General features: G+C 40.0%; 3 protein-coding genes across 3 annotated transcripts in view; 1 reads left to right on the top strand and 2 right to left on the bottom strand.

Moving 5' to 3' along the window:
- The window catches only part of LOC109474034 (ribonuclease P protein subunit p29-like), a 14,029-nt gene extending 4,795 nt beyond the window's left edge, over window positions 1–9,234 (bottom strand). The window contains exons 1-6 of the mRNA XM_019774247.1: window positions 9,093–9,234; window positions 5,034–5,095; window positions 4,494–4,708; window positions 2,285–2,359; window positions 2,113–2,174; window positions 536–637 (exon numbers count right to left, since the gene is read on the bottom strand). Coding sequence (XP_019629806.1) covers window positions 536–637; window positions 2,113–2,174; window positions 2,285–2,359; window positions 4,494–4,708; window positions 5,034–5,095; window positions 9,093–9,114 — 538 coding nt within the window. The 5' untranslated portion in view covers window positions 9,115–9,234. The remainder of the gene's footprint in view (window positions 1–535; window positions 638–2,112; window positions 2,175–2,284; window positions 2,360–4,493; window positions 4,709–5,033; window positions 5,096–9,092) is intronic.
- Window positions 9,235–9,279: 45 nt separating this feature from the next.
- LOC109473426 (UPF0434 protein BBta_0300-like) lies at window positions 9,280–10,204 on the top strand. The gene is made up of 2 exons (XM_019773285.1): window positions 9,280–9,453; window positions 10,057–10,204. Exons 1-2 carry the CDS (start codon window positions 9,308–9,310, stop codon window positions 10,202–10,204), a joined length of 294 nt encoding a protein of 97 aa, XP_019628844.1. The 5' UTR covers window positions 9,280–9,307.
- A 237-nt stretch (window positions 10,205–10,441) lies between these two features.
- LOC109473882 (cleavage and polyadenylation specificity factor subunit 1-like) overlaps window positions 10,442–18,870 on the bottom strand; it is a 38,452-nt gene continuing 30,023 nt past the window's right edge. The window contains exons 33-42 of the mRNA XM_019774015.1: window positions 18,158–18,226; window positions 17,787–17,870; window positions 16,873–17,016; window positions 16,322–16,354; window positions 16,067–16,133; window positions 15,752–15,799; window positions 15,058–15,219; window positions 14,312–14,441; window positions 13,098–13,236; window positions 10,442–11,282 (exon numbers count right to left, since the gene is read on the bottom strand). Coding sequence (XP_019629574.1) covers window positions 11,235–11,282; window positions 13,098–13,236; window positions 14,312–14,441; window positions 15,058–15,219; window positions 15,752–15,799; window positions 16,067–16,133; window positions 16,322–16,354; window positions 16,873–17,016; window positions 17,787–17,870; window positions 18,158–18,226 — 924 coding nt within the window. The 3' untranslated portion in view covers window positions 10,442–11,234. The remainder of the gene's footprint in view (window positions 11,283–13,097; window positions 13,237–14,311; window positions 14,442–15,057; window positions 15,220–15,751; window positions 15,800–16,066; window positions 16,134–16,321; window positions 16,355–16,872; window positions 17,017–17,786; window positions 17,871–18,157; window positions 18,227–18,870) is intronic.

The following is an 18,870-nucleotide window of genomic DNA, read 5'->3' on the forward strand; positions in this document are numbered from 1 at the left end:
CCGTTATCGAACGTTATCGCGGCCCGGGTATGATATAAAATACAGTTTAACAAAATAAAACTTGCATGAGGACACTTTAATTCTCAACATTGATGTTAGAAAACCAATGTACAATGTTTGATCATGGAGCTAGAAAAGGTTAATCAGCTTGAAAAATTATGTCCACCCAAAAAAGTCTAGGGTCAGCAGGTTTTTCTAGGGTCGGTTGGGAAACAGGAAACAAGATTTTTTCCTAGGCCTCAATCAATCAATCAATCAATCAATCAATCAATCAATCAATCAATCAATCAGGAAATGTAAATGATTTGAGTGGCCTTACTCTTTTGTTTGTCCTCCTTAGTGATGATCTTGAAGACATTTTTCAATCAATCAATCAATCAATCAATCAATCAATCAATCAGTCAGGAAATGTAAATGATTTGAGTGGCCTTACTCTTTTGTTTGTCCTCCTTAGTGATGATCTTGAAGACATTTTTCAATCAATCAATCAATCAATCAATCAGTCAGGAAATGTAAAGGATTTGAGTAGCCTTACTCTTTAGTTTGTCGTCCTTGGTGATGATCTTGAAGACATTTTTGGTCTCCTGTAGAATGATCCCTGTCAGCCCTACATAGGCTGGGCACCTGGACTTACACACTGGGGAAACAATTCCACACAAGTCATGAGTTCAACCCACCACGTCACTTAGACATGTGGACTAATAAACAACATGTCTGGAGCATTATGTAAGACCTGTAATGTTAGGCCACAGCAAGTGAATTTTATGGATGACATCCTCCTCAGACTCCAAATCTAATGCGAGTGGGCGAAAAAAAAAAACAAGGCGGGCCGAAAAAACAAGGTTCCTACATTTTAAAAATTTGACTCAATCATTGTACAAATGGTTTTGATTCAGCCAACATGACATATCACTGCATCAAAGTAAGAAACAAAACATTGAATCAGAGCCTTAAAATCTTGTCTCCTCTCTTTATAGTTATCTGCCATCCAGATTCTGGCATGGCAACAGACATCTTTGCCCATTTTCGGCATGTTGACCACTGTCAGAAGGCAACAAAATTTCTTGTTTTTTTCCCCCCAAAATCAGGCGAAAATTAATGCGTGCGCTGATGTCATCCATAAAAATAACTTGCTGTGGCCTTACAAGAATCAACTGTCTTAAAAGGGCGAGCTTTTTCACAACCTGTCCACTTAACTTGGCTCAAAGCATGACAGAATTTTACACTGGAATATTTGGCAACTGTGTTGAACCTAAAACTAATAATGATGATGAGATGGGTTTAACTCTTGATCCAGCGCGGAAGGAAATTTGACTAAGAGCCAAATTTTTGGCTGGCATATCCAGCCTTTATCAAGTGATGAAATGATCCATTCCACCCTGGACTTCAACAAATTAGAAGGTTTTTGCTGAGATAGAAGTTTGAAGCATTATTATAGTACGGTTGAAATACAAAAGACCTATTTGCTGTGTTATGATTTTGCAGATTTTCTTTTATAAACATGAAAATTAAACCATCATTTTACATTCTAACAGTATGTTTTGGCTTCACCTCAGGATCCCATGAGTTATATAATAGAGGAAACTACATGATAAGCTACAAGTGTTCTTTTTGTGTCATATTTGGTCTGACAAAGGTAAGATGTTTCCTAAAACTTGCAATACAGCAACTGGCTTTTAAGCAAATTAGGACTGACAACTGGCCCCAACTGGGATATAAAGTTAATCCCCTGTCCACAGTACTTTAACCTTCAGCATGCAAAGGTAGCTGTTTGGCACTAAATTTTGTATTGGTTATGAGGATTGGCAGCAGGAAGATGGTTAAACTGGAGGTGTTAGCAGAAGGCTTTAAACTTTTATTTCCAGATATTCATTCTTTCCTAGAACTATCGCAGAGTGGAACTCACTGTCACCAAGTACAGTAGGGACATTGTCATTAGATAGCTTTAAACAATGTCTAGAGCTAGAAGTTCAAGGGTTAGGTGTAACAAGTCGATCGGTGTAATATAGCCAGCTGCCGCCGCGCCGCGTGCTTGCAAAGCTGGTGTTTTACGCCGAAAGGCGGTTATACCGACTATACAGATACAGATATTTGTAACAGAAACAAACTTACCTGTGACCAGGGCTCCATGGACGTCAGCCTTCAGCATTTTTTTCTGTAGCAAGGTCAAGTTGCTGTAAGACAACAGCATTGTGAGGACTGGAAATGGTAAATAATTATCAATTCATAATTAAAGAAGAGGCAACTGGAGGTGAGTGATTAATGAAATAACTCTCCTGTTTACCTTGTGGGTGTAAGTTGCAAATGATCCTTTATGTACTGGAGCCACAACTTATGGAGAGGAACATACAATGAGTACCTGAAAAAAAAACAAGAAGAAAAATGTCAATTGTGGCCACTAAACAGGTTGTATAGAAATCAAAATAAACATGTAGTCTTTTGTACAGTTCATCTATTGCATTAGATTCAAGACAGAAAGTAAGTACAAAAGTATAGAAATAGAATGAGTAAGGCCACACTGACTTCATTTTATGGATGACATCCTCTGAAGATCCCCAAACTAGTGCACGCAAGCGAATAAAAAAAATTCCAGAAAAAAATAATAAAATGCTGCTAAACCAAAGGCCTTTTGTGGCATCTATGAGTCAGCACTGTACTGAGTTCTTGAGTTCCGTGGAGGGTCGGCAGTCTGGGTGCTGTCCTCTGTAGTTACCGCCGGCTCCCTATTGTTACTTTTGGTAGCTACCATGGACTACAGAGTATGTTACCCAAGCCAGAGCCTTGGAATAGTTTTTTTTTTTTTTTAGAACAGGTGAAAATCAATGTGTGCATGGATGTCATCCATAAAATTAAATCAGTGTGGCCTAAGGCCTCGGAAAAAAATGTTGTTTCCTGTTTCAGTCCTGAAAAAATTAAGGTCGGTAGCTATATAGGTAGGGATTATCTTTTTGTTTTCTTCATTTTTTTTTTACTTTGGCTAGTGATCCAAGTTCATCCAAGTCATATCATCCTTGCATGAGGACACTTATATTATCAATGTTGGTAAACTGGTTGTAAAATGTTTCATCTCTCAGGTATCAGATCACAGAGCTAGAAAACATTTATCAGTTCTAAAAATGTATGTACTTGCTGGGATTCCTTAAAAAAAAAACTAAGAAAAATCGGCAGGTTTTTCTAGGGTCAGTAGCTATAGGAAAACAGGAAAGGCCTAGGAAAATAAATGTTGTGTTTCCTGTTTCCCGACCGACCCTAAAAAAAAAACGCCGACCCTAGCCTTATTTTTGTGTGGACCCCTGCATATTGCTGAACCAAAACATTTTGCACGACGCTACCGAGAGAATCGCTGTCATTGGTGGAACATCGGGCGCCCCGCTAGCGTTTTGAAGTCGTGTAAACAACGCTAATAATTTGTCTGATTTGTTTGTAAAACAAAGCCATCGACTCCGAAAATAAGTTTAAAAGCCGATACATTTACGAACTAATCGTAGAAAATTCCCTACCGTACTGCACCATCAGCATGCGGCGGCCGCAAAAATTCGGCAACACGAAAGAAAAATGTCTGGTCCATGATAGCAGTATTTCTCATAAAAATAATGTATATGATTTATTTTTCCCCCTTTGTCGGTCTTTTAGTCCCAAAACGTCTAAAAAAGCGGAAATTTGCCCATAAAACCGGACGAGGAAAGGTAGCTATCGACGTAAACAAAATATAAGCACATGGCGAAAATCAGCAAAATCGGCAGCGGGACAGAAAAATGCCTGGTCCATTTATCGATATTTACAATGAAAATGTCGTCTGTGGTGTATTTTTCCTCTGATGTGAGTTTTTAGGTCGCAAAACCTCTAAAAAAGCAGAAATTTGCCCACGAAAACGGACTGGCAAGGCATGGGGGAGGGCGCTGTTGACGCCTGCATGACCCCCAAAGGTTGAAGGTCATAGGGCACGTCCATTGCGCAATAACCTTAAATCGCCGATTTAGCTAATTTTTTGGGGTTTCAAATTGATACAATCACACTATCGATTTTTAGGCAAACAAAGGGATAGAAACCAATTAAAATTTTGTGCAGATTAATTTTTTTTTCTTAAGAATTCTTTTTTGTTTCTTTTTTTTCTCCCAAATCCCTGGGAGAACCCTGAAAACCTGTAGACTTGAATCAGGACCTGAATCTGAATTTAGCCCTGCAAGGGCTAGGGACATCTGTTAAGTTCTTCGAGCTGATCGACCGTTTAAAGCTCCATGATCTGACACCTGAGTACCTGAGTGATGAAATATAATATTGCACAATCGATTTTTCATCATGTTCTGCTTATATAAACACAGCAATCAGCAAAGTCTAAAAAAAGAATAAAAAATAAAAATAAAATAAGATAATCCCTACCTACCGACCCTAATTTTTTCTGGACTGAAACAGGAAACACAACATTTTTTTTCCTTGGCCAAACACAACATTTTTTTTTCTTAGGCCTAACTGGATAAGACTAAGAGACTGACTTCTGATGTTCAGGAGGGATGTCATACACTTTCTTCTCTCTCTTCTCCCTGCTGTTCAGGGTTGTCTTCTTCTTGGCTACAGTAGGTTTCTGCCTGTAGGGGAGGTCTAGCAGCAAGTAAGACTTCTTCAGATCTTTCTTCTCACTCGGCTTGAAGTTCTGGATGTGTCTCTCCAGGAAGGATTCCACAAACTTGTCCTTGGGGCAGTCCAGCTCCTGTGGTTGGTGAAATTGTTGAGTAAAGTTAGAGACTCTTTTTACACAACCAAGTCTTTTATTCAGCCGACGTTTTACTGACCGTCTGTCACCTTCCTCAGGGCAATTCTGACTGGTTCACATTGCACTGCAGCACAGGTGACGCTGCTATAAATCCATTCAAATATGAGCTTTCTTCCAAAACAGGAATGATCCTCTGACATTCCTACAAAAGACTGACCCTTCAATGTGAGTCTAGAATTTTCAGGCATATGACCCAGTAACTTGGAAAGTTTTGCCAAGGAAAACTAGTAAATGTGGACTTCAACCTTGCAATTGTACATACCTTCAAACCCAACTTCTCCTTTTCTTCGCTAATATGCTGAGGAAGTGGCTGGTAAAGTAGATCTGTATGTACAAAAACAAACACTCTAATATAATTGCAGTTGTTGAGCATACACGTAGGATTGCAAAATGCAAGAACAACTTCAACTCTAGTTTATTCGACTTCGCCTCATGGATCCATGACGGGGAGGGGTCTTTTTATAGACCTCTACAGGACATGGATGAGGACAGTCACACTGTTAACTCACACAACTCATCTAATCTCCCTACAGGTCTCAACACCTACACCAATACTTGGTCTCCAGCAAACTCATCCCCAAACCGCTCTCAGAATACCCTCAGTGATAATGACACCAGTCCATCCTTCAACCCCACCTCTACCTCTTCTCCCTGCACTACCCAGTCCGTAGACAAAGGTAAGGGATTCCTCCAACACTTACATGTTTTATCATTGAACTGTAGGAGCATCGGTGGGGCAGATAAAAATGCCCAGTTTAGGGCTTTAATAGCTACGGATAACCCAGACATAATCTGTGGTAACGAGTCGCATTTAGATTCCAACTACACAAATGCCGAAGTCTTTCCAGAGGGATATGACATATACAGGAAGGATAGAAACAGCCAAGGAGGGGGGGTGTTTATCGCAGTAAGATCCTCCCTGGTCTCATCGCCCATACAGGACCACTCAAATGCGGAAATTGTGTGGGCCATGATTCAACAGGCAGGATATAGACCTCTTTGTATAGGCTCAGCTTATAGACCCCCATCTACTGGACTTGGATATGTGGAGGAGTTAGAGGCATCTATAAATAACATAGTGGAAAAACCTTCACCACCCAACATTGCATTATTCGGGGATTTTAACCTACCCGACATATGCTGGGACTCAGAACCCCCCACTGTTAATCCCACACCGCAATATGGGATGGGAATTAACGAGAAATTTCTGGAGGTAGTTCAGGGTCCTAGCCTGTCTCAGGTGGTTTTGACCCCAACACGTGGTCAAAACATCCTGGACTTGGCTCTTGTGTCAAACCCAGATCTTGTTGAAAATGTCAGTACTTGTCCGGGGATAAGTGACCATGAAGCTGTGGCAGTAAGTATGAAAAGCCATGTCAAACCAAATAAGAAAAGACCCCGTTCAGTTTATATGTACAAGAAAACAGATAAAACCGCCCTTACAAATGGGCTGCAGGACCTGGAAAAGCAATTTAAGGAGCGGGTTCCATCCAACCATACTGTGGAAGATAACTGGAATTATTTTACCAGCAGGTTGAGGCAATTAATCCAGAAGCACATACCACAGAAATTGCTCTCCAATAGACATCAATGCCCATGGGTAAACAAAGACCTAAAACGGCTCATCAAGAAAAAGAAAAAGCTGTATAATAGAGCCAAGAGATCGATGCAAGAACAAGACTGGGAAAATTTCAAAACCATGCGTAGGATGGTTAAACAGAAAATAAGAAAAGCCCACAATGACTACTTAAAAGAAATCTTAGATGAGGCATTGGACAACCCAAAGAAATTCTGGCAATATGTGAAGAATAGGAAACAGACAGCTTCTGGGGTGGCCCCCCTAGCCCAGCATGACAAACTAGTTGTGGATGGGCGAGGGAAGGCCGAGGTCCTCAGCAAGCAGTACGACTCCATCTTCACAGAGGAAGACCTCACCAAGGTACCCGAACTAGGGGCTAGTCCTTACCCTGACATGCCTGAGGTTGAGGTAACACTGGAAGGGGTGCAGAAACTGTTGCAGGGGATAAATCCCAATAAAGCACATGGCCCAGACTATATTCCATGTAGAATTTTAAAAGAATACGCCATCGAAATAAGCCCCATTTTACACATTATATTCAACCAGTCTCTGCAGGAGGAACAGGTTCCAGTGGAATGGAGGAAAGCTTACATCAATCCTATTTTCAAAAAGGGAGATCGAAGTGATCCCTCAAACTACAGACCTGTTTCCCTTACCTGCGTATGCTGCAAATTGTTAGAACACATTATGTTTTCAACCACAATGAAACACTTGGAAAATCACAACATACTTCTCCCCACACAACATGGTTTCAGGACCAGACATTCTTGTGAGTCACAACTAATAACAACCCTGCATGATTTGACATCCTGGGTCGACTTAGGTCTTCAAATAGACATGGCCATTCTCGATTTTTCCAAAGCTTTCGATAGCGTTCCGCACACCCGACTACTTAACAAACTAGAACACCATGGGATTAGAGGTAAAAACTTAGGTTGGATCAGAAACTGGCTACTTGACCGCTACCAACAGGTAGTGGTTGATGGGGAAAAGTCAAGTCTGGTCAGGGTTAAATCTGGGCAGGGTTCTCACCAGGATTTTTTCACAGCGTAGGGGTCAGGTATAGAAGGGCAACTTTCTGCGGCGCGAGTCACGCACCGAGTCCCCAAAACATGGGCCTGATATTCTCCCCCCAAAATTTTGTAACTCATATTAACCACTTAAGACACTATTTATTGTTTATTGGGGTACAGATTTTGTTTTCCCTTTGTTATAGCTTCATTCTTAAGTTATATTTTCATTTTTTTTAAAGATTAATGAAGCTTCTGCCCCCCAAAACCACCCCTACGCTGGTTGAAACACAGTGTAGGGGGCTAAATCACAGCGTAGGGGGTCAAAATCACAGCGTAGGGGGCCCCTACGCTCAAACAGCCTGGTGAGAACTATGCTGGGGTTCCACAGGGGACAGTTCTGGGGCCATTGTTGTTCCTCATTTACATTAATGATATAAATGCCAACATATCATCACAGTTGAGACTTTTTGCTGATGATTGTCTTGTTTACCGCCCGATACACTGTAGTCAAGACCAGGAAATTCTCCAAAAAGATCTGGACCAACTCTGTAAATGGTCACAAGATTGGCAGCTCCGGTTTAATGTAAATAAATGCTCTATTCTCCACATCCACAAGTCCAGTAGATCACCTGCTCATCTCTATTTTATGTTCAATGAACCGCTAAACCACAACAACCAGCATCCCTACCTAGGTGTCATACTCAGCCACAACCTCAGGTGGAAGGCACACATCAATGACATTACTGCGAAAGCTAGCAGCACCTTGGGGTTCGTCAGACGCAATCTAAGGGGGGCAAGTAAGCAGGTAAGAGCCAGAGCCTACACATCACTAATACGACCCAAACTTGAATATGCTTCATCAGTATGGGACCCACACAAACAGATACACGCCCACACCAACAGTCTAATTGATAAGCTAGAGTCAGTGCAAAAACGAGCCGCAAGGTTCGTGTCAGGTAACTACAAACACTCAAGCAGCATTACTGCCATACAAAACTCACTTGGTTGGCCAACGCTCCAGCAACGGAGACAACAACAGCGTCTATGCCTCCTCTACAAAGCAGTCAACAATCTTATATCCATTCCTCTACACCACATTCTTACAAGAAACACAAACCCAACCAGAGGGCACCAGCTACGTTTCAACACACTACACTGTAGAACAGAGACTTTTAGAGGCAGCTTTTTCCCACGAACAGTGATCGAATGGAACGCCTTACCTGCCCATCTGGTAATGGCTAAGTCAGTTGAACATTTCAAAGCTGGGGTAGCCAGTCATTATGGCTTCCCTAGCTGTACCCAGCTGTAGGAATGTGGCCAATCCCCAGCCATGACTTCAGTACATAGTTATTGCACCTGTTTTTGTTATTATTTGTTTGTTGTTATTTTTTTTTCCTCACCACCACCACCGGTCACGCTGGGGAACGACCACTTCCCTAAGCATTAGACCCCGCGAGGGGTATTGCTTAGTATTGTATAGAACTAGAACTAGAACAAGAACAATATATCCTTATCATTAAATCGTTGATTGTTATCAAAATCTCATTGTCCATATTTCCTGCTGCAATTACTCAAGCTGTAGCATCACATGTTTCTTTTAAAAGCTCCCTGTTGGACATATGTCTATGAATAAAATATAATTTTTGGAGTCTCTTCTTTTCAAACAGCCCCCCTCCCCATCCATGATTTTCGATGAAGATTATTACCATAACCAAACGATATACGTTACCTTGGTTCTGATCCCCTTCCATACTGACACCTCTTCAACGACCTCTGGGGTTCCAAACTGTTTTATCTACTTCCATACACCAAACACGGTGTTTTTACCGATGAGATGTATCAAAACTTCATGTTATCGCCGCCATGACAGTTCTCCGTGAAACCCGAGCCTGTGATTGGTTGAGACGGAGAAATCCGTCCCATTCATTATGCAGTGGATCCAAGATGGCTGCGCCCATGGCGAGAGGAGCGTCGCGACTATCCTTGGTTTTCAGACGACTTTTGCACAGCACAGTGCCTTCTAGATGTCAGGAGTTCGACACGAAAATGCTAGAGATAGTCGTGTGTCCACTGTCGAAGAAACCGCTCAGGTATCAACTTCAAAAAGTCGTATGCGCGTTAATAATTTGCTTGTGTTGCAATATCGCTTCTGTTGTTGGTAAAATCACGTGTTTTTGCTTGATTTGTTGGTACTCGGATTTTGGCAGGAAAAATATGAAGCGAAAGGGCAAAAAACAAACAACAACAAAAAAACAGACCAGGGCATCCTATGATAGCCCCAAATGGCATGATAGGAGCCATGAAGTCAACATATGTACCAGGCTAGTTTGTAATTCAAACATTAAACTTCAAACCTTTTATCAAACCACTGCATTGATAGATGGAAAAACTGTAACAACTCTGAAGAGAAGGGACCTCCCTTAACTGTTGGGACCAAAATATGACCAGATTAAAACAAGATTGGATCGACACTGGGAGCATCTTAAGTACGAAGAAAGTGTCTAAGATCATTCCACAACAGGCAGGAAGAAGCCTTACTTGACTGAAGACGGTATCAAGGTATTTTGGAGTTGATTCAGGGGCTGCAAATCAGAAAAAAATAAGCTGGCAAATCCATAAACCAACAGATTAACTTGGTGTGGCCTAAAATACATGTATATAGAAATTTCAGCTTGAGTTCTATCGATGTGCAGGTATGATCCAGAGAAGAATGAACTGGTGTCAGATGAGCTGAGTGTGGCCTATCCCATCGTTAACGGCATTCCCAACCTGATTCCAGAGGACGCAAGAGTCATCAAAAAGCCTGAAGAACCACAGGACAATGGGGCAAAAGAACAATAAGTGTGGCAGCCAAGTGTTTTTCCTTGAGAGAATATGGGAACTTATTATGGAAAAAATTAACTTGACAACTTCAGATACTTAAAAAAATGAAGTAAACTAGAAAGATAACAAAGCAAATGCGTTTACCTTTGCAGATGGTCTACTCTAAAAACTTCATGTACAATGTATATTGTGACAGGAGTCTAAATCCTTCCTGCTATAAAATTGCAACATGATGTAACCAAACACTAGTTACCATGGTGACAGACGTCTGGTTCAGGTCATTGAAGAAGAAACAGCAAAAACAATATGTTTTCCTTCGGTAAACATAATTAGAAGAATGGGGATGTACTGTTCATGTAGCTAGTGATATTACAAGTGGAAACAACATATATTACGCATGTTTATAGTTATGAGACTGACACCGAATAAGTAACTTTTATATGCAAACTGTACAAAGTTGTTTATTGCTGACATACATTGTTAGGGTTACAAAATATTGATTCTCTTCTCAATATCAATTACATGTACCACATTATACCAGCCCTGACAACATTACTGAATACTAGTACTCTCTTGCTCCATGTAGCATACTGATGATATCACCTACCACATAACCTATGGTACAATATTTCCAGGACTAACGTTATTAATGGAATACTTAAGTCCCTAAAGTTTGTGACCAGTGTTTGTTCACTGAAGTTTTATTTCAACATCCAGTTACATTTCTCAGTATGTACATGATATAGAAGCAGTAATACATGTACTGAAATGTTAAAACAATTCACTACACTGTCAATGTGGTACGTACATGGTAACTTCAGACAAAGATACCTCTGGACCACTTTTAAACCAGCATACTTAACAATTCTAATCTAGGAATTGTGTCTTCCAGTTGTATAGCCTAATCTCCAAGAAGCTGGGGAAAATCAGGACTGTATAGACCCTTTCATCACTTGCTTGTTGACTAGTACCGTAACAGTAATTGAGTAAAGTTGACTTGTATGTATCCTGTAGTACAGCCACAGATACTTGTGCTCTCCATGTCAGATCAGAAGTGTGCAGTCAGCCTGTCAATGTCCATCAGGTCCTCTGTGATCTGCACAGGATTGAAAAGAAAATTTTTATCCTTCGTGATCTATACAGGATTGAAAAAAAATATGTAAGTTGTATGGCGTCATCACATTTAATTCAATTACCCAGGCATAAACTTTAACAATTACAGAGCAAATTTTTTATGGGATACCATTGCATCTTAAGTTCTCTTTCATTATTTGGAGAGCTTAAAGTGCTCATGACACCAAAATACGACCTTATCTGATTGTAGTTGACATAACTAGTATTACCTGGCTAACAGGCACATTTACAATAAATATGCACAGTTCTCCTGTTTTAGTTGAAATTTCAAGGCCCTGTCTCTGAAAAGTTAGCACAAGCCAGTCCCGGCAGAGGATTTGCATCTCTATGTTTTATTTTTGCATCTTTGTATTTTTTCCTGAGCTGACATCACAGGGCAACATCAGCTCAGGAAAAAGCACAGAAAAGCAAAAAAAAAAAACAGAGATGCAAATAGAGATGCCTGAGGCGGGCGATTGGGAAGCTTGCTAGAGAGTCTCCAAAAATGCACTTTTGGATGCCCGTACAGACTCAATTTCAAAGTCAACATGGTTGAAACAAACTTCAAGTGACTATATTGTATGTATACTTTTGTACATAGTATATATTTTACAGACTTTTTACCCTCCATGAAAATGGGGGTACTGTTTTTACTCCGTTTCATGTTTGGTCTGATATCTGAAGATCGGTGAGAAGGAACTGTACGATATTTGGCAGATTGATGGATGGGGCCTTGGAGATTGTGTAGGTTGACTTTGAGCCCCTGGTGATTGACCTTGGTACTGCAGTTTAATTTTTTTATTCTGTTGTTTTCGCGTTATGGACTGTTTGTGCGATATTAAGGTAGCATGTAGTTGTTATTACCATGGTTTAGTGGTTTAAATTTGGGTCCCCTAGCTGTTTGCGTTTGATATTTACAAAATGTTTAATGTTGGACTTTTTGTGTTGAATGTTTGGAAAATCTGGGGGATGGTTTGGTATGATTTTTGGTATGTGGGTAGTTGTTGAGTCTCTTTGTGTTTTAGAGTGCATTAGCAGGTTGTCGCATATTTTTATTGCTTAATTTAAAAGGATTTTCACTTTTTCACCCCTACTTCATAATAGGATGGTCTGTTTGACCCAAAAGTTGGGACAGAGTGTTTTTGTTTATACCTCCAGCTGGCAGGCAGCCCTATCTATTTTTACCGGCCCTAGACAGAGTGCAGGAAAATAAATCTTGTTTGTCTGGTCTGCAGGTCATTTGCCTGGTCATTGACCTACATGTACAGGCAAATGTAGCCTGGGTACCATCCCCAGTAGTATATTCGCAAACTCTATAACAGTTATAGAGTTTGCTATTGAAATACACCAAACGATTACAAAATAACAAGCTATTTCATGGAGGGATGATGTCTACGACTTCTCCTTGTTTTCTGTGTCATTTGGTGTTTACATAAAAGGTTTTGTCCAAGGACAGCGTAAAAAATACCTGGTTGCCCAGTTGCCCCGGGCGACCAAATTTTACTTGGGGCAACCTATTTTTGAACCTACGTTGCCAAGTGTGCTACCTAAATTTTAAGAATCCCCCCCCCCAAAAAAAATTATCTTAGAGTATCAGAAAGTCAATCAAAAAGTATCAGTTAACTAAAGGCTGTTAGAAATATTGTCAAAGGCTTATGTATGTAACATTACTTAATTTGAGGAAAGTAGTAACTTATAGGTGGGGCAACCTAAAATTCTGATGGGCAACCTAATTTTTGCCGTAGGTTGCCCACTGGGTAACCTGGTTCAAAAAAGTATTTTATCCATGTAGACTCACAGTTTCAGGAGAAGTTCCGATCTTCCTGGCCAGCTCGCTCCTCTCCACCACACTGAGGTGTAGGAACTTCCACAGCAGCTCCCCGTCCAGGATGTTCCGACATGCGTTGATCAATGATCTGTGGTTGTGCTTCAGCATTCTGTGGGAATAAAAACAACGGGAGATTTCTACAGTGTAGGGCCATACTGGTGGGGTCATGTGGCATAGCGGTAGCGTGTTCGGTCTAGGCCCAAGAGGTCCTGGGTTCAAATCCTGCCCGGTGTCACCGATCTTGTGCCCTTAGGAAAGTCACTTAACACGACTTCCCTCACTTCACTCAGGTGGAAATGAGTACCTAGCTTCGGTTAGGGACGTCCCTCGGACAGGACGTTAAATAGAGGTCCCGTGTTTGGGAGAAGAACCCACCACACTTATCGAAAAGAGTAGGGGACCTTCCCGGTGTGAGTGGTTCAAACCTTACAGTCTGGTCACAGGTTTGACATCCTGAAGAGGTGATAGTCATACAGTTACCTTCATTTGGTTTATCCTTCATTAATTTTGGTTTATCCTAAGTTACATTATTGTATTACTTAAGTTAACACTATGTTCTTATATGGTACATTCCTTAAGTTCAAGAGTCTTGTACCTTCATAATTACCTTATTTTTACATACACATCTGTCTCGTAAGCAATACAGTTACCTTCATTTGGTTTATCCTAAGTTCATTTTGACACAACCACAATGTTCCCCCCATTCATATACCTGCCTCTTGTAACAATGCTTTATTGCCTTTATATTATTTATACCCGGGGTATTATTAGTTCAGTTTTTCCTTGTTTAAGTTTCTCATTATTCTCATTATTTTGTACACAATTTGCTTTTAATCTTGTAATTCTGCACACGGCATTGCGACCGTATGTGCCGCCGATGTGAAGGCGAAATAAAGTTCAAAGTTCAAAAGTAGTCAGGTGAAATATAATTTTAAAAAAACTATATATCCTTTACATATGATGGCACCCAGGCTAACCCTTAAGGCCTTTCTTTTTGAGATCACAATTTTCGTTCTACATATATTTTTGTAAGAGTACAAAACAAGACTAAGACTGCTGCTATAGTACCAAATCCTTCTTTCAGGTTGCTATACTCTCTTTTCCTGCTAGGTGGCACTGTAGATACATGTATACATCGGAGTACAAAAACACCACAGAAAAGAGATGGAGGGAAGTGTTCTAACCTGAAAGCCTTAGGGTTGAGTCCAGCAGGGAAGGGCATGTGTGTCATGAGGATGTTCTGTAACATCAGTAGTCTCCTGTAGGTCTTCTCAGCCATGGGGAGGAGGGCTCCCACACCACCATCCAGGGTGGCTGCAACAAGGAATACATATCATAGTCATACTGTGAAAATGATATTTGCTGTTCTTGTATGTGGGGAGTTGTGAATGCATCACAATGCCAAGATGCCAACGCTCTGCCTTCCAATACATTAGGCCACACCAATTTGATTTGTTGGTTCTTGGATTTTTTCAGAAAAATTATGAAGTGACAGGGCAAAAAAAAGCCCTAAATGCTATTTCAGGAGCCATAAATTACCAGGCCAGTTTGCAATTCAAACAATGAATTTCATACTTTTAATCAACCCAGTGCATTGATAGACGGAAAAACAGGAACAACTCAAAAGAGAAGAGACTTCCTTCAATATTGGGGGCCAAAATATGAGCATTTTAGAGTTGATTCAGAGCCTGAATTTTTTGCATCAGAAAAAATGAGGTGGCAAATCCGAGAGACAACAAATTAAATTGCTGTGGCCTTAAATTACTATGGTTATCTCAACTCCCTCTAACACCCTAAACCCCACAAACATGTAATTATTTACAGTAATTGTTTTACAAAAGCTGAATGGGAAAAAGCTTGTAGTAGGTTAACAAAGGAAGAAGACCATGCAATGAACAAAACTGGCAAACAAAAGAAAGGTGCCTCATACCAAACATGGTGACGTGTCGTTTAGCCACAGTGTCAGCATCCCTCCTCTTCTCCCCGCTGGGGTCCACTATCTTACAGCGGACGCGGAAAAACGTGTTGACGTGACTGCCCGCGTTGAAATCCGCTCTCCTGACCAATCGCTGGCCACCGTAACTTTCTCTGGCTGTGTTTGGATGGGTAAGGTACAAATTGCAATAGTATGAGTAATAGTGAACTGTAACTTAGGCCATGTTGATTTGATTAGATGGATGACATCCTCTGGGAACCCCAAAACTGATGCGCGCGTGCGAATAAAAAAAAGTTTGGCAAAAAAAAGTTGCTCTCATTATCAAATCTACGTGGTCATGAAGGTTGAACAAATGACACAGAATATGGTATGGCAAATAATCTACTCGTCGAATTCATTTCTTTACATTTTCATCTTTTTCGTTTGATTTTGCCATTCTACAACATTGTATTGTTTTCAAATATATATTTTTTTCAACTTACAGTATTTACATGTACATGTACTTGCTCATTTGCTAACTGTTTCGTATGATTTACAGTATGGTTGAAAACTTTTTTTTTTTTGGAAACGGCCAAAAATTCATGCGCGCGCAGATGTCGTCCATATAATCAAATCAACATGGCCTTATCAAACACCAATTTAATTTACTTATAAACCATTGATCGTTCCTTATGAGATAGTGTCTTACCTTCAGGTTGGTAACTGTACAGAAGGAAGTTTTTCTGGGCATCAGAAACTACAGAAAAGAAAAAAAGATGTTACAAAGAACAACTTGAAGGCATTGGTAGTCTGGTTAAAACAGTTTTCCTGTAATACAAGATGACAGGAATGTTTTCATCTTTTACTGAACTGCAATATTGACAGCATAGTAATACTTCAATTCTTCATTCATGGCTCTAAATCAGATAACATACATGATCTTACATATGATTCTTGAAGAATTATTGGAACCAACCAAAAACTAGCTACTCTGGTGAACCCTCCTGTCGCTGACAACACTTACCAAGGAACCCAATCTGAGCGTTGTCCACAAAAAACTCCACACAGTAGGTCTCCAGCGGTCTCATATCCTGTAATATAACATATAGATACATTGTACATTGTAGTTAACATCTTTTAAGTTAATTTCAAGTACTTCAAAGTACTGAAACCAGTACCTTCTAAATTTTCATAAATGCTCAGGGTTTCAGGAATAAAATGTTGTGAATTACAATGTACAACACAGATTGTTTTGAAAAGAAGAATATTGTATACTCACCCTACTGACCAGTGACAGAGTCTTTGATTCAGACTGCCAAGAAAATAAATACAGTTTGTTTACTAAGCACGGTCAGAAAATATAAAAATAAAATTATAATTAATCGACTCTGTAACTAATATCCACTTGAAATTTAAAAACAGAAATCCTAAAACAGAAAAAAAGCTAGAAAGGTAACATTTGCATTTAGCAAATGCATAATGTTTACCTTCGCATATGGCCTGCTCTGTTAATTCTTACTCAAATACATTCATAATTGGTGACAGGAGTCTAAATCCCTCTTGCTTTAAAATGATGTAACCCAACACCAGTTACCATGGTAACAGACGTCTGGTTCTGGTCATTGACCTTTCGTGTTTGGAACAGAAGAAGAGGAAACAGAGCAAAAATAATATGTTTTCCTTTGGTAAACGAAATAAACAACTTCTAACATTTATGATAGTTAATTGAATCATACATGCTAGCAGACTGTGATATTCCCTTTCACCACCCTTACTTCTTTCCTTCGTTAATCTATCCCTTTCCTTCCTTCTTTAACTGCTCTAGCTCACCTGATATCTGAGGAGTGAGATGCTCTTGAAGACGTCTGCTAAGATGACGTAGTTCTTGATGGAGATGGCGGTGTGGATGTACACCTGGGTGTCGATGAAGGCCACTCCAATCAGGTCGTTGTTACGGAACTCCCACAGGAAGATCTGGACCAAGCAACAAGAAGAGGAAACTTACACAGTCAACAAACAATCAAACTAGAAAGATAACATTTGCAAAGCAAATGCATAATGTTTACCTTCACATATGGTCTGTTCTGTTAATTCTTACTCAAACACATCCACATACACTTAGTCTACATGTATATGGTGACAGAAGACTAAATCCCTCCTGCTATAAAATTGCAACATGATGTAACCAGTTACCATGGTTAAGGGGGCACACCCCAGTTTATTTGGCGTCTCTATTCGAAGCTGCACACCCTAAAATCTAGCGACCATCTCTGGCGTGGAATAATTCGGAAGGAGAATAACTGTATATGGGACGAAAGGATATCTCTTCAGCTACAAGACCAACTGAGTTTGGTTTCTTCAAACTCTTTAATTTTGGTAAAATCAATGGAAAAACATAATTTTTAACTCCAAAATTAAGGCACAAAATTGGGGATTTTTGCGTAGGATAATCCCATAGAAAAAAATTTCTGGCAGAAATGACTGATGCTGGCAGAAAGTCACCCAACCCTTGACTATACCTGAGTCAATTCTAAAGAAAATCCTACTGCTGTAATTTTGTTAATCTTCCACGGTGCAAATACATACCAAAGACAAATAGCTTTCTCTACTTAGCACTGAACACTTATACATACATGTAGGAAAGACTTTTCAAGACTGGGTAGGACCTTTCAGTTTTTGCTTAATGTACAGTTCCACATGTCAAGTGAAAGCTGCTTTGAACACTTTGTGTACACTATTCTCACCTTCTGTCCGATGGCACTGAGTAGGTACCCGTTACATCCACACAGGGCAGACACTGGACCCTTCTGTTCCTTACCATACAGCTCCTGTAGCAGGGGGAGGGGTAATAATTATTCTGGGAATAATTTTGTCAGGATGCAAGAGTCTGTATAAAAAGGTTCTTTATTCAACAACCAATGGATTTTACATCCAACGTTTTAGTGACCATCTGTCACCTTCTTTGGGGCACCTTCTTTGCCCTGAAGAATGTGGAATACACTAAAACAAACATGCTTCTGTGACAGCTGTAACAGTGTAATATACCAAAATGAAATCTACACTTTCACTGCAATTTGAATGTGTATGCACAGAAGAGAAGTAAAGCGAATCTGACCTTGATCTTGTTCTTGGTAAGAGGCTGCCCTGGCTCTGGAACAACCTCAATCACATCCAGGATCACAATCTGTGCAGAAACAGAAAATTCATGAAGCTGAATTCAGTATTATAACATATTGTACTTGATTGTAAGTTGTATGATGCCGAACGTGGCATACTATCTAGAACAATCCACTTAGACAAACTGAATAAAGGCAGAACAAAGGAAGAGATATTCAGTCATCTCATGTCTACCAGTAATGACCATACAATTATAGAAAAACTATGTAAATTCTTCTCCTGTTGCTTTTACGTTATTCTTTTAACCTTCTATCCTATGTATTATGTTACTCAGTATGATATACATGTACATATAACAATCATCATTCTCCATCATCATCATCATCATTCCTCCGGATTATAAATCCGGTGTGGTGCACTTGATAAAGTTACTCCAATATATCCTATCCCTCATAGCAGACACTAATGCAGGCCCTGCGAGACCAGTGTCTCTCTCTAACATGGACAAAAGTGTAGTATAAGGACGTCCCACTCTAGATCTCCCAGTAGGAAGCCACTGTACTAGTCTACCAGCTGGTTCGTTACATCATTCTCCAATGTATGCATTTAGCCCCATGGGCATGAATAGCAAAGACCCATTAAAAATTCATTATTTCTTCAAGTTGTATTCCTCATGAGAAAATAGATACATCTCAATCTTGGAAACCCTGG

The sequence above is a fragment of the Branchiostoma belcheri genome, unplaced genomic scaffold (genome assembly GCF_001625305.1).
Source record: "Branchiostoma belcheri isolate BF01 breed outbred unplaced genomic scaffold, Haploidv18h27 scaffold3, whole genome shotgun sequence".
In the NCBI taxonomy this organism is placed as follows: domain Eukaryota; kingdom Metazoa; phylum Chordata; class Leptocardii; order Amphioxiformes; family Branchiostomatidae; genus Branchiostoma; species Branchiostoma belcheri.

Bases quoted from the DNA above. Each gene is read 5' to 3' on its own strand.
- LOC109473426 (XM_019773285.1), top strand. From the start codon at position 9,308: ATGGCTGCGCCCATGGCGAGAGGAGCGTCGCGACTATCCTTGGTTTTC. The intron at 9,454-10,056 runs GTATCAACTTCA...ATCGATGTGCAG, and splicing joins CTGTCGAAGAAACCGCTCAG to GTATGATCCAGAGAAGAATG.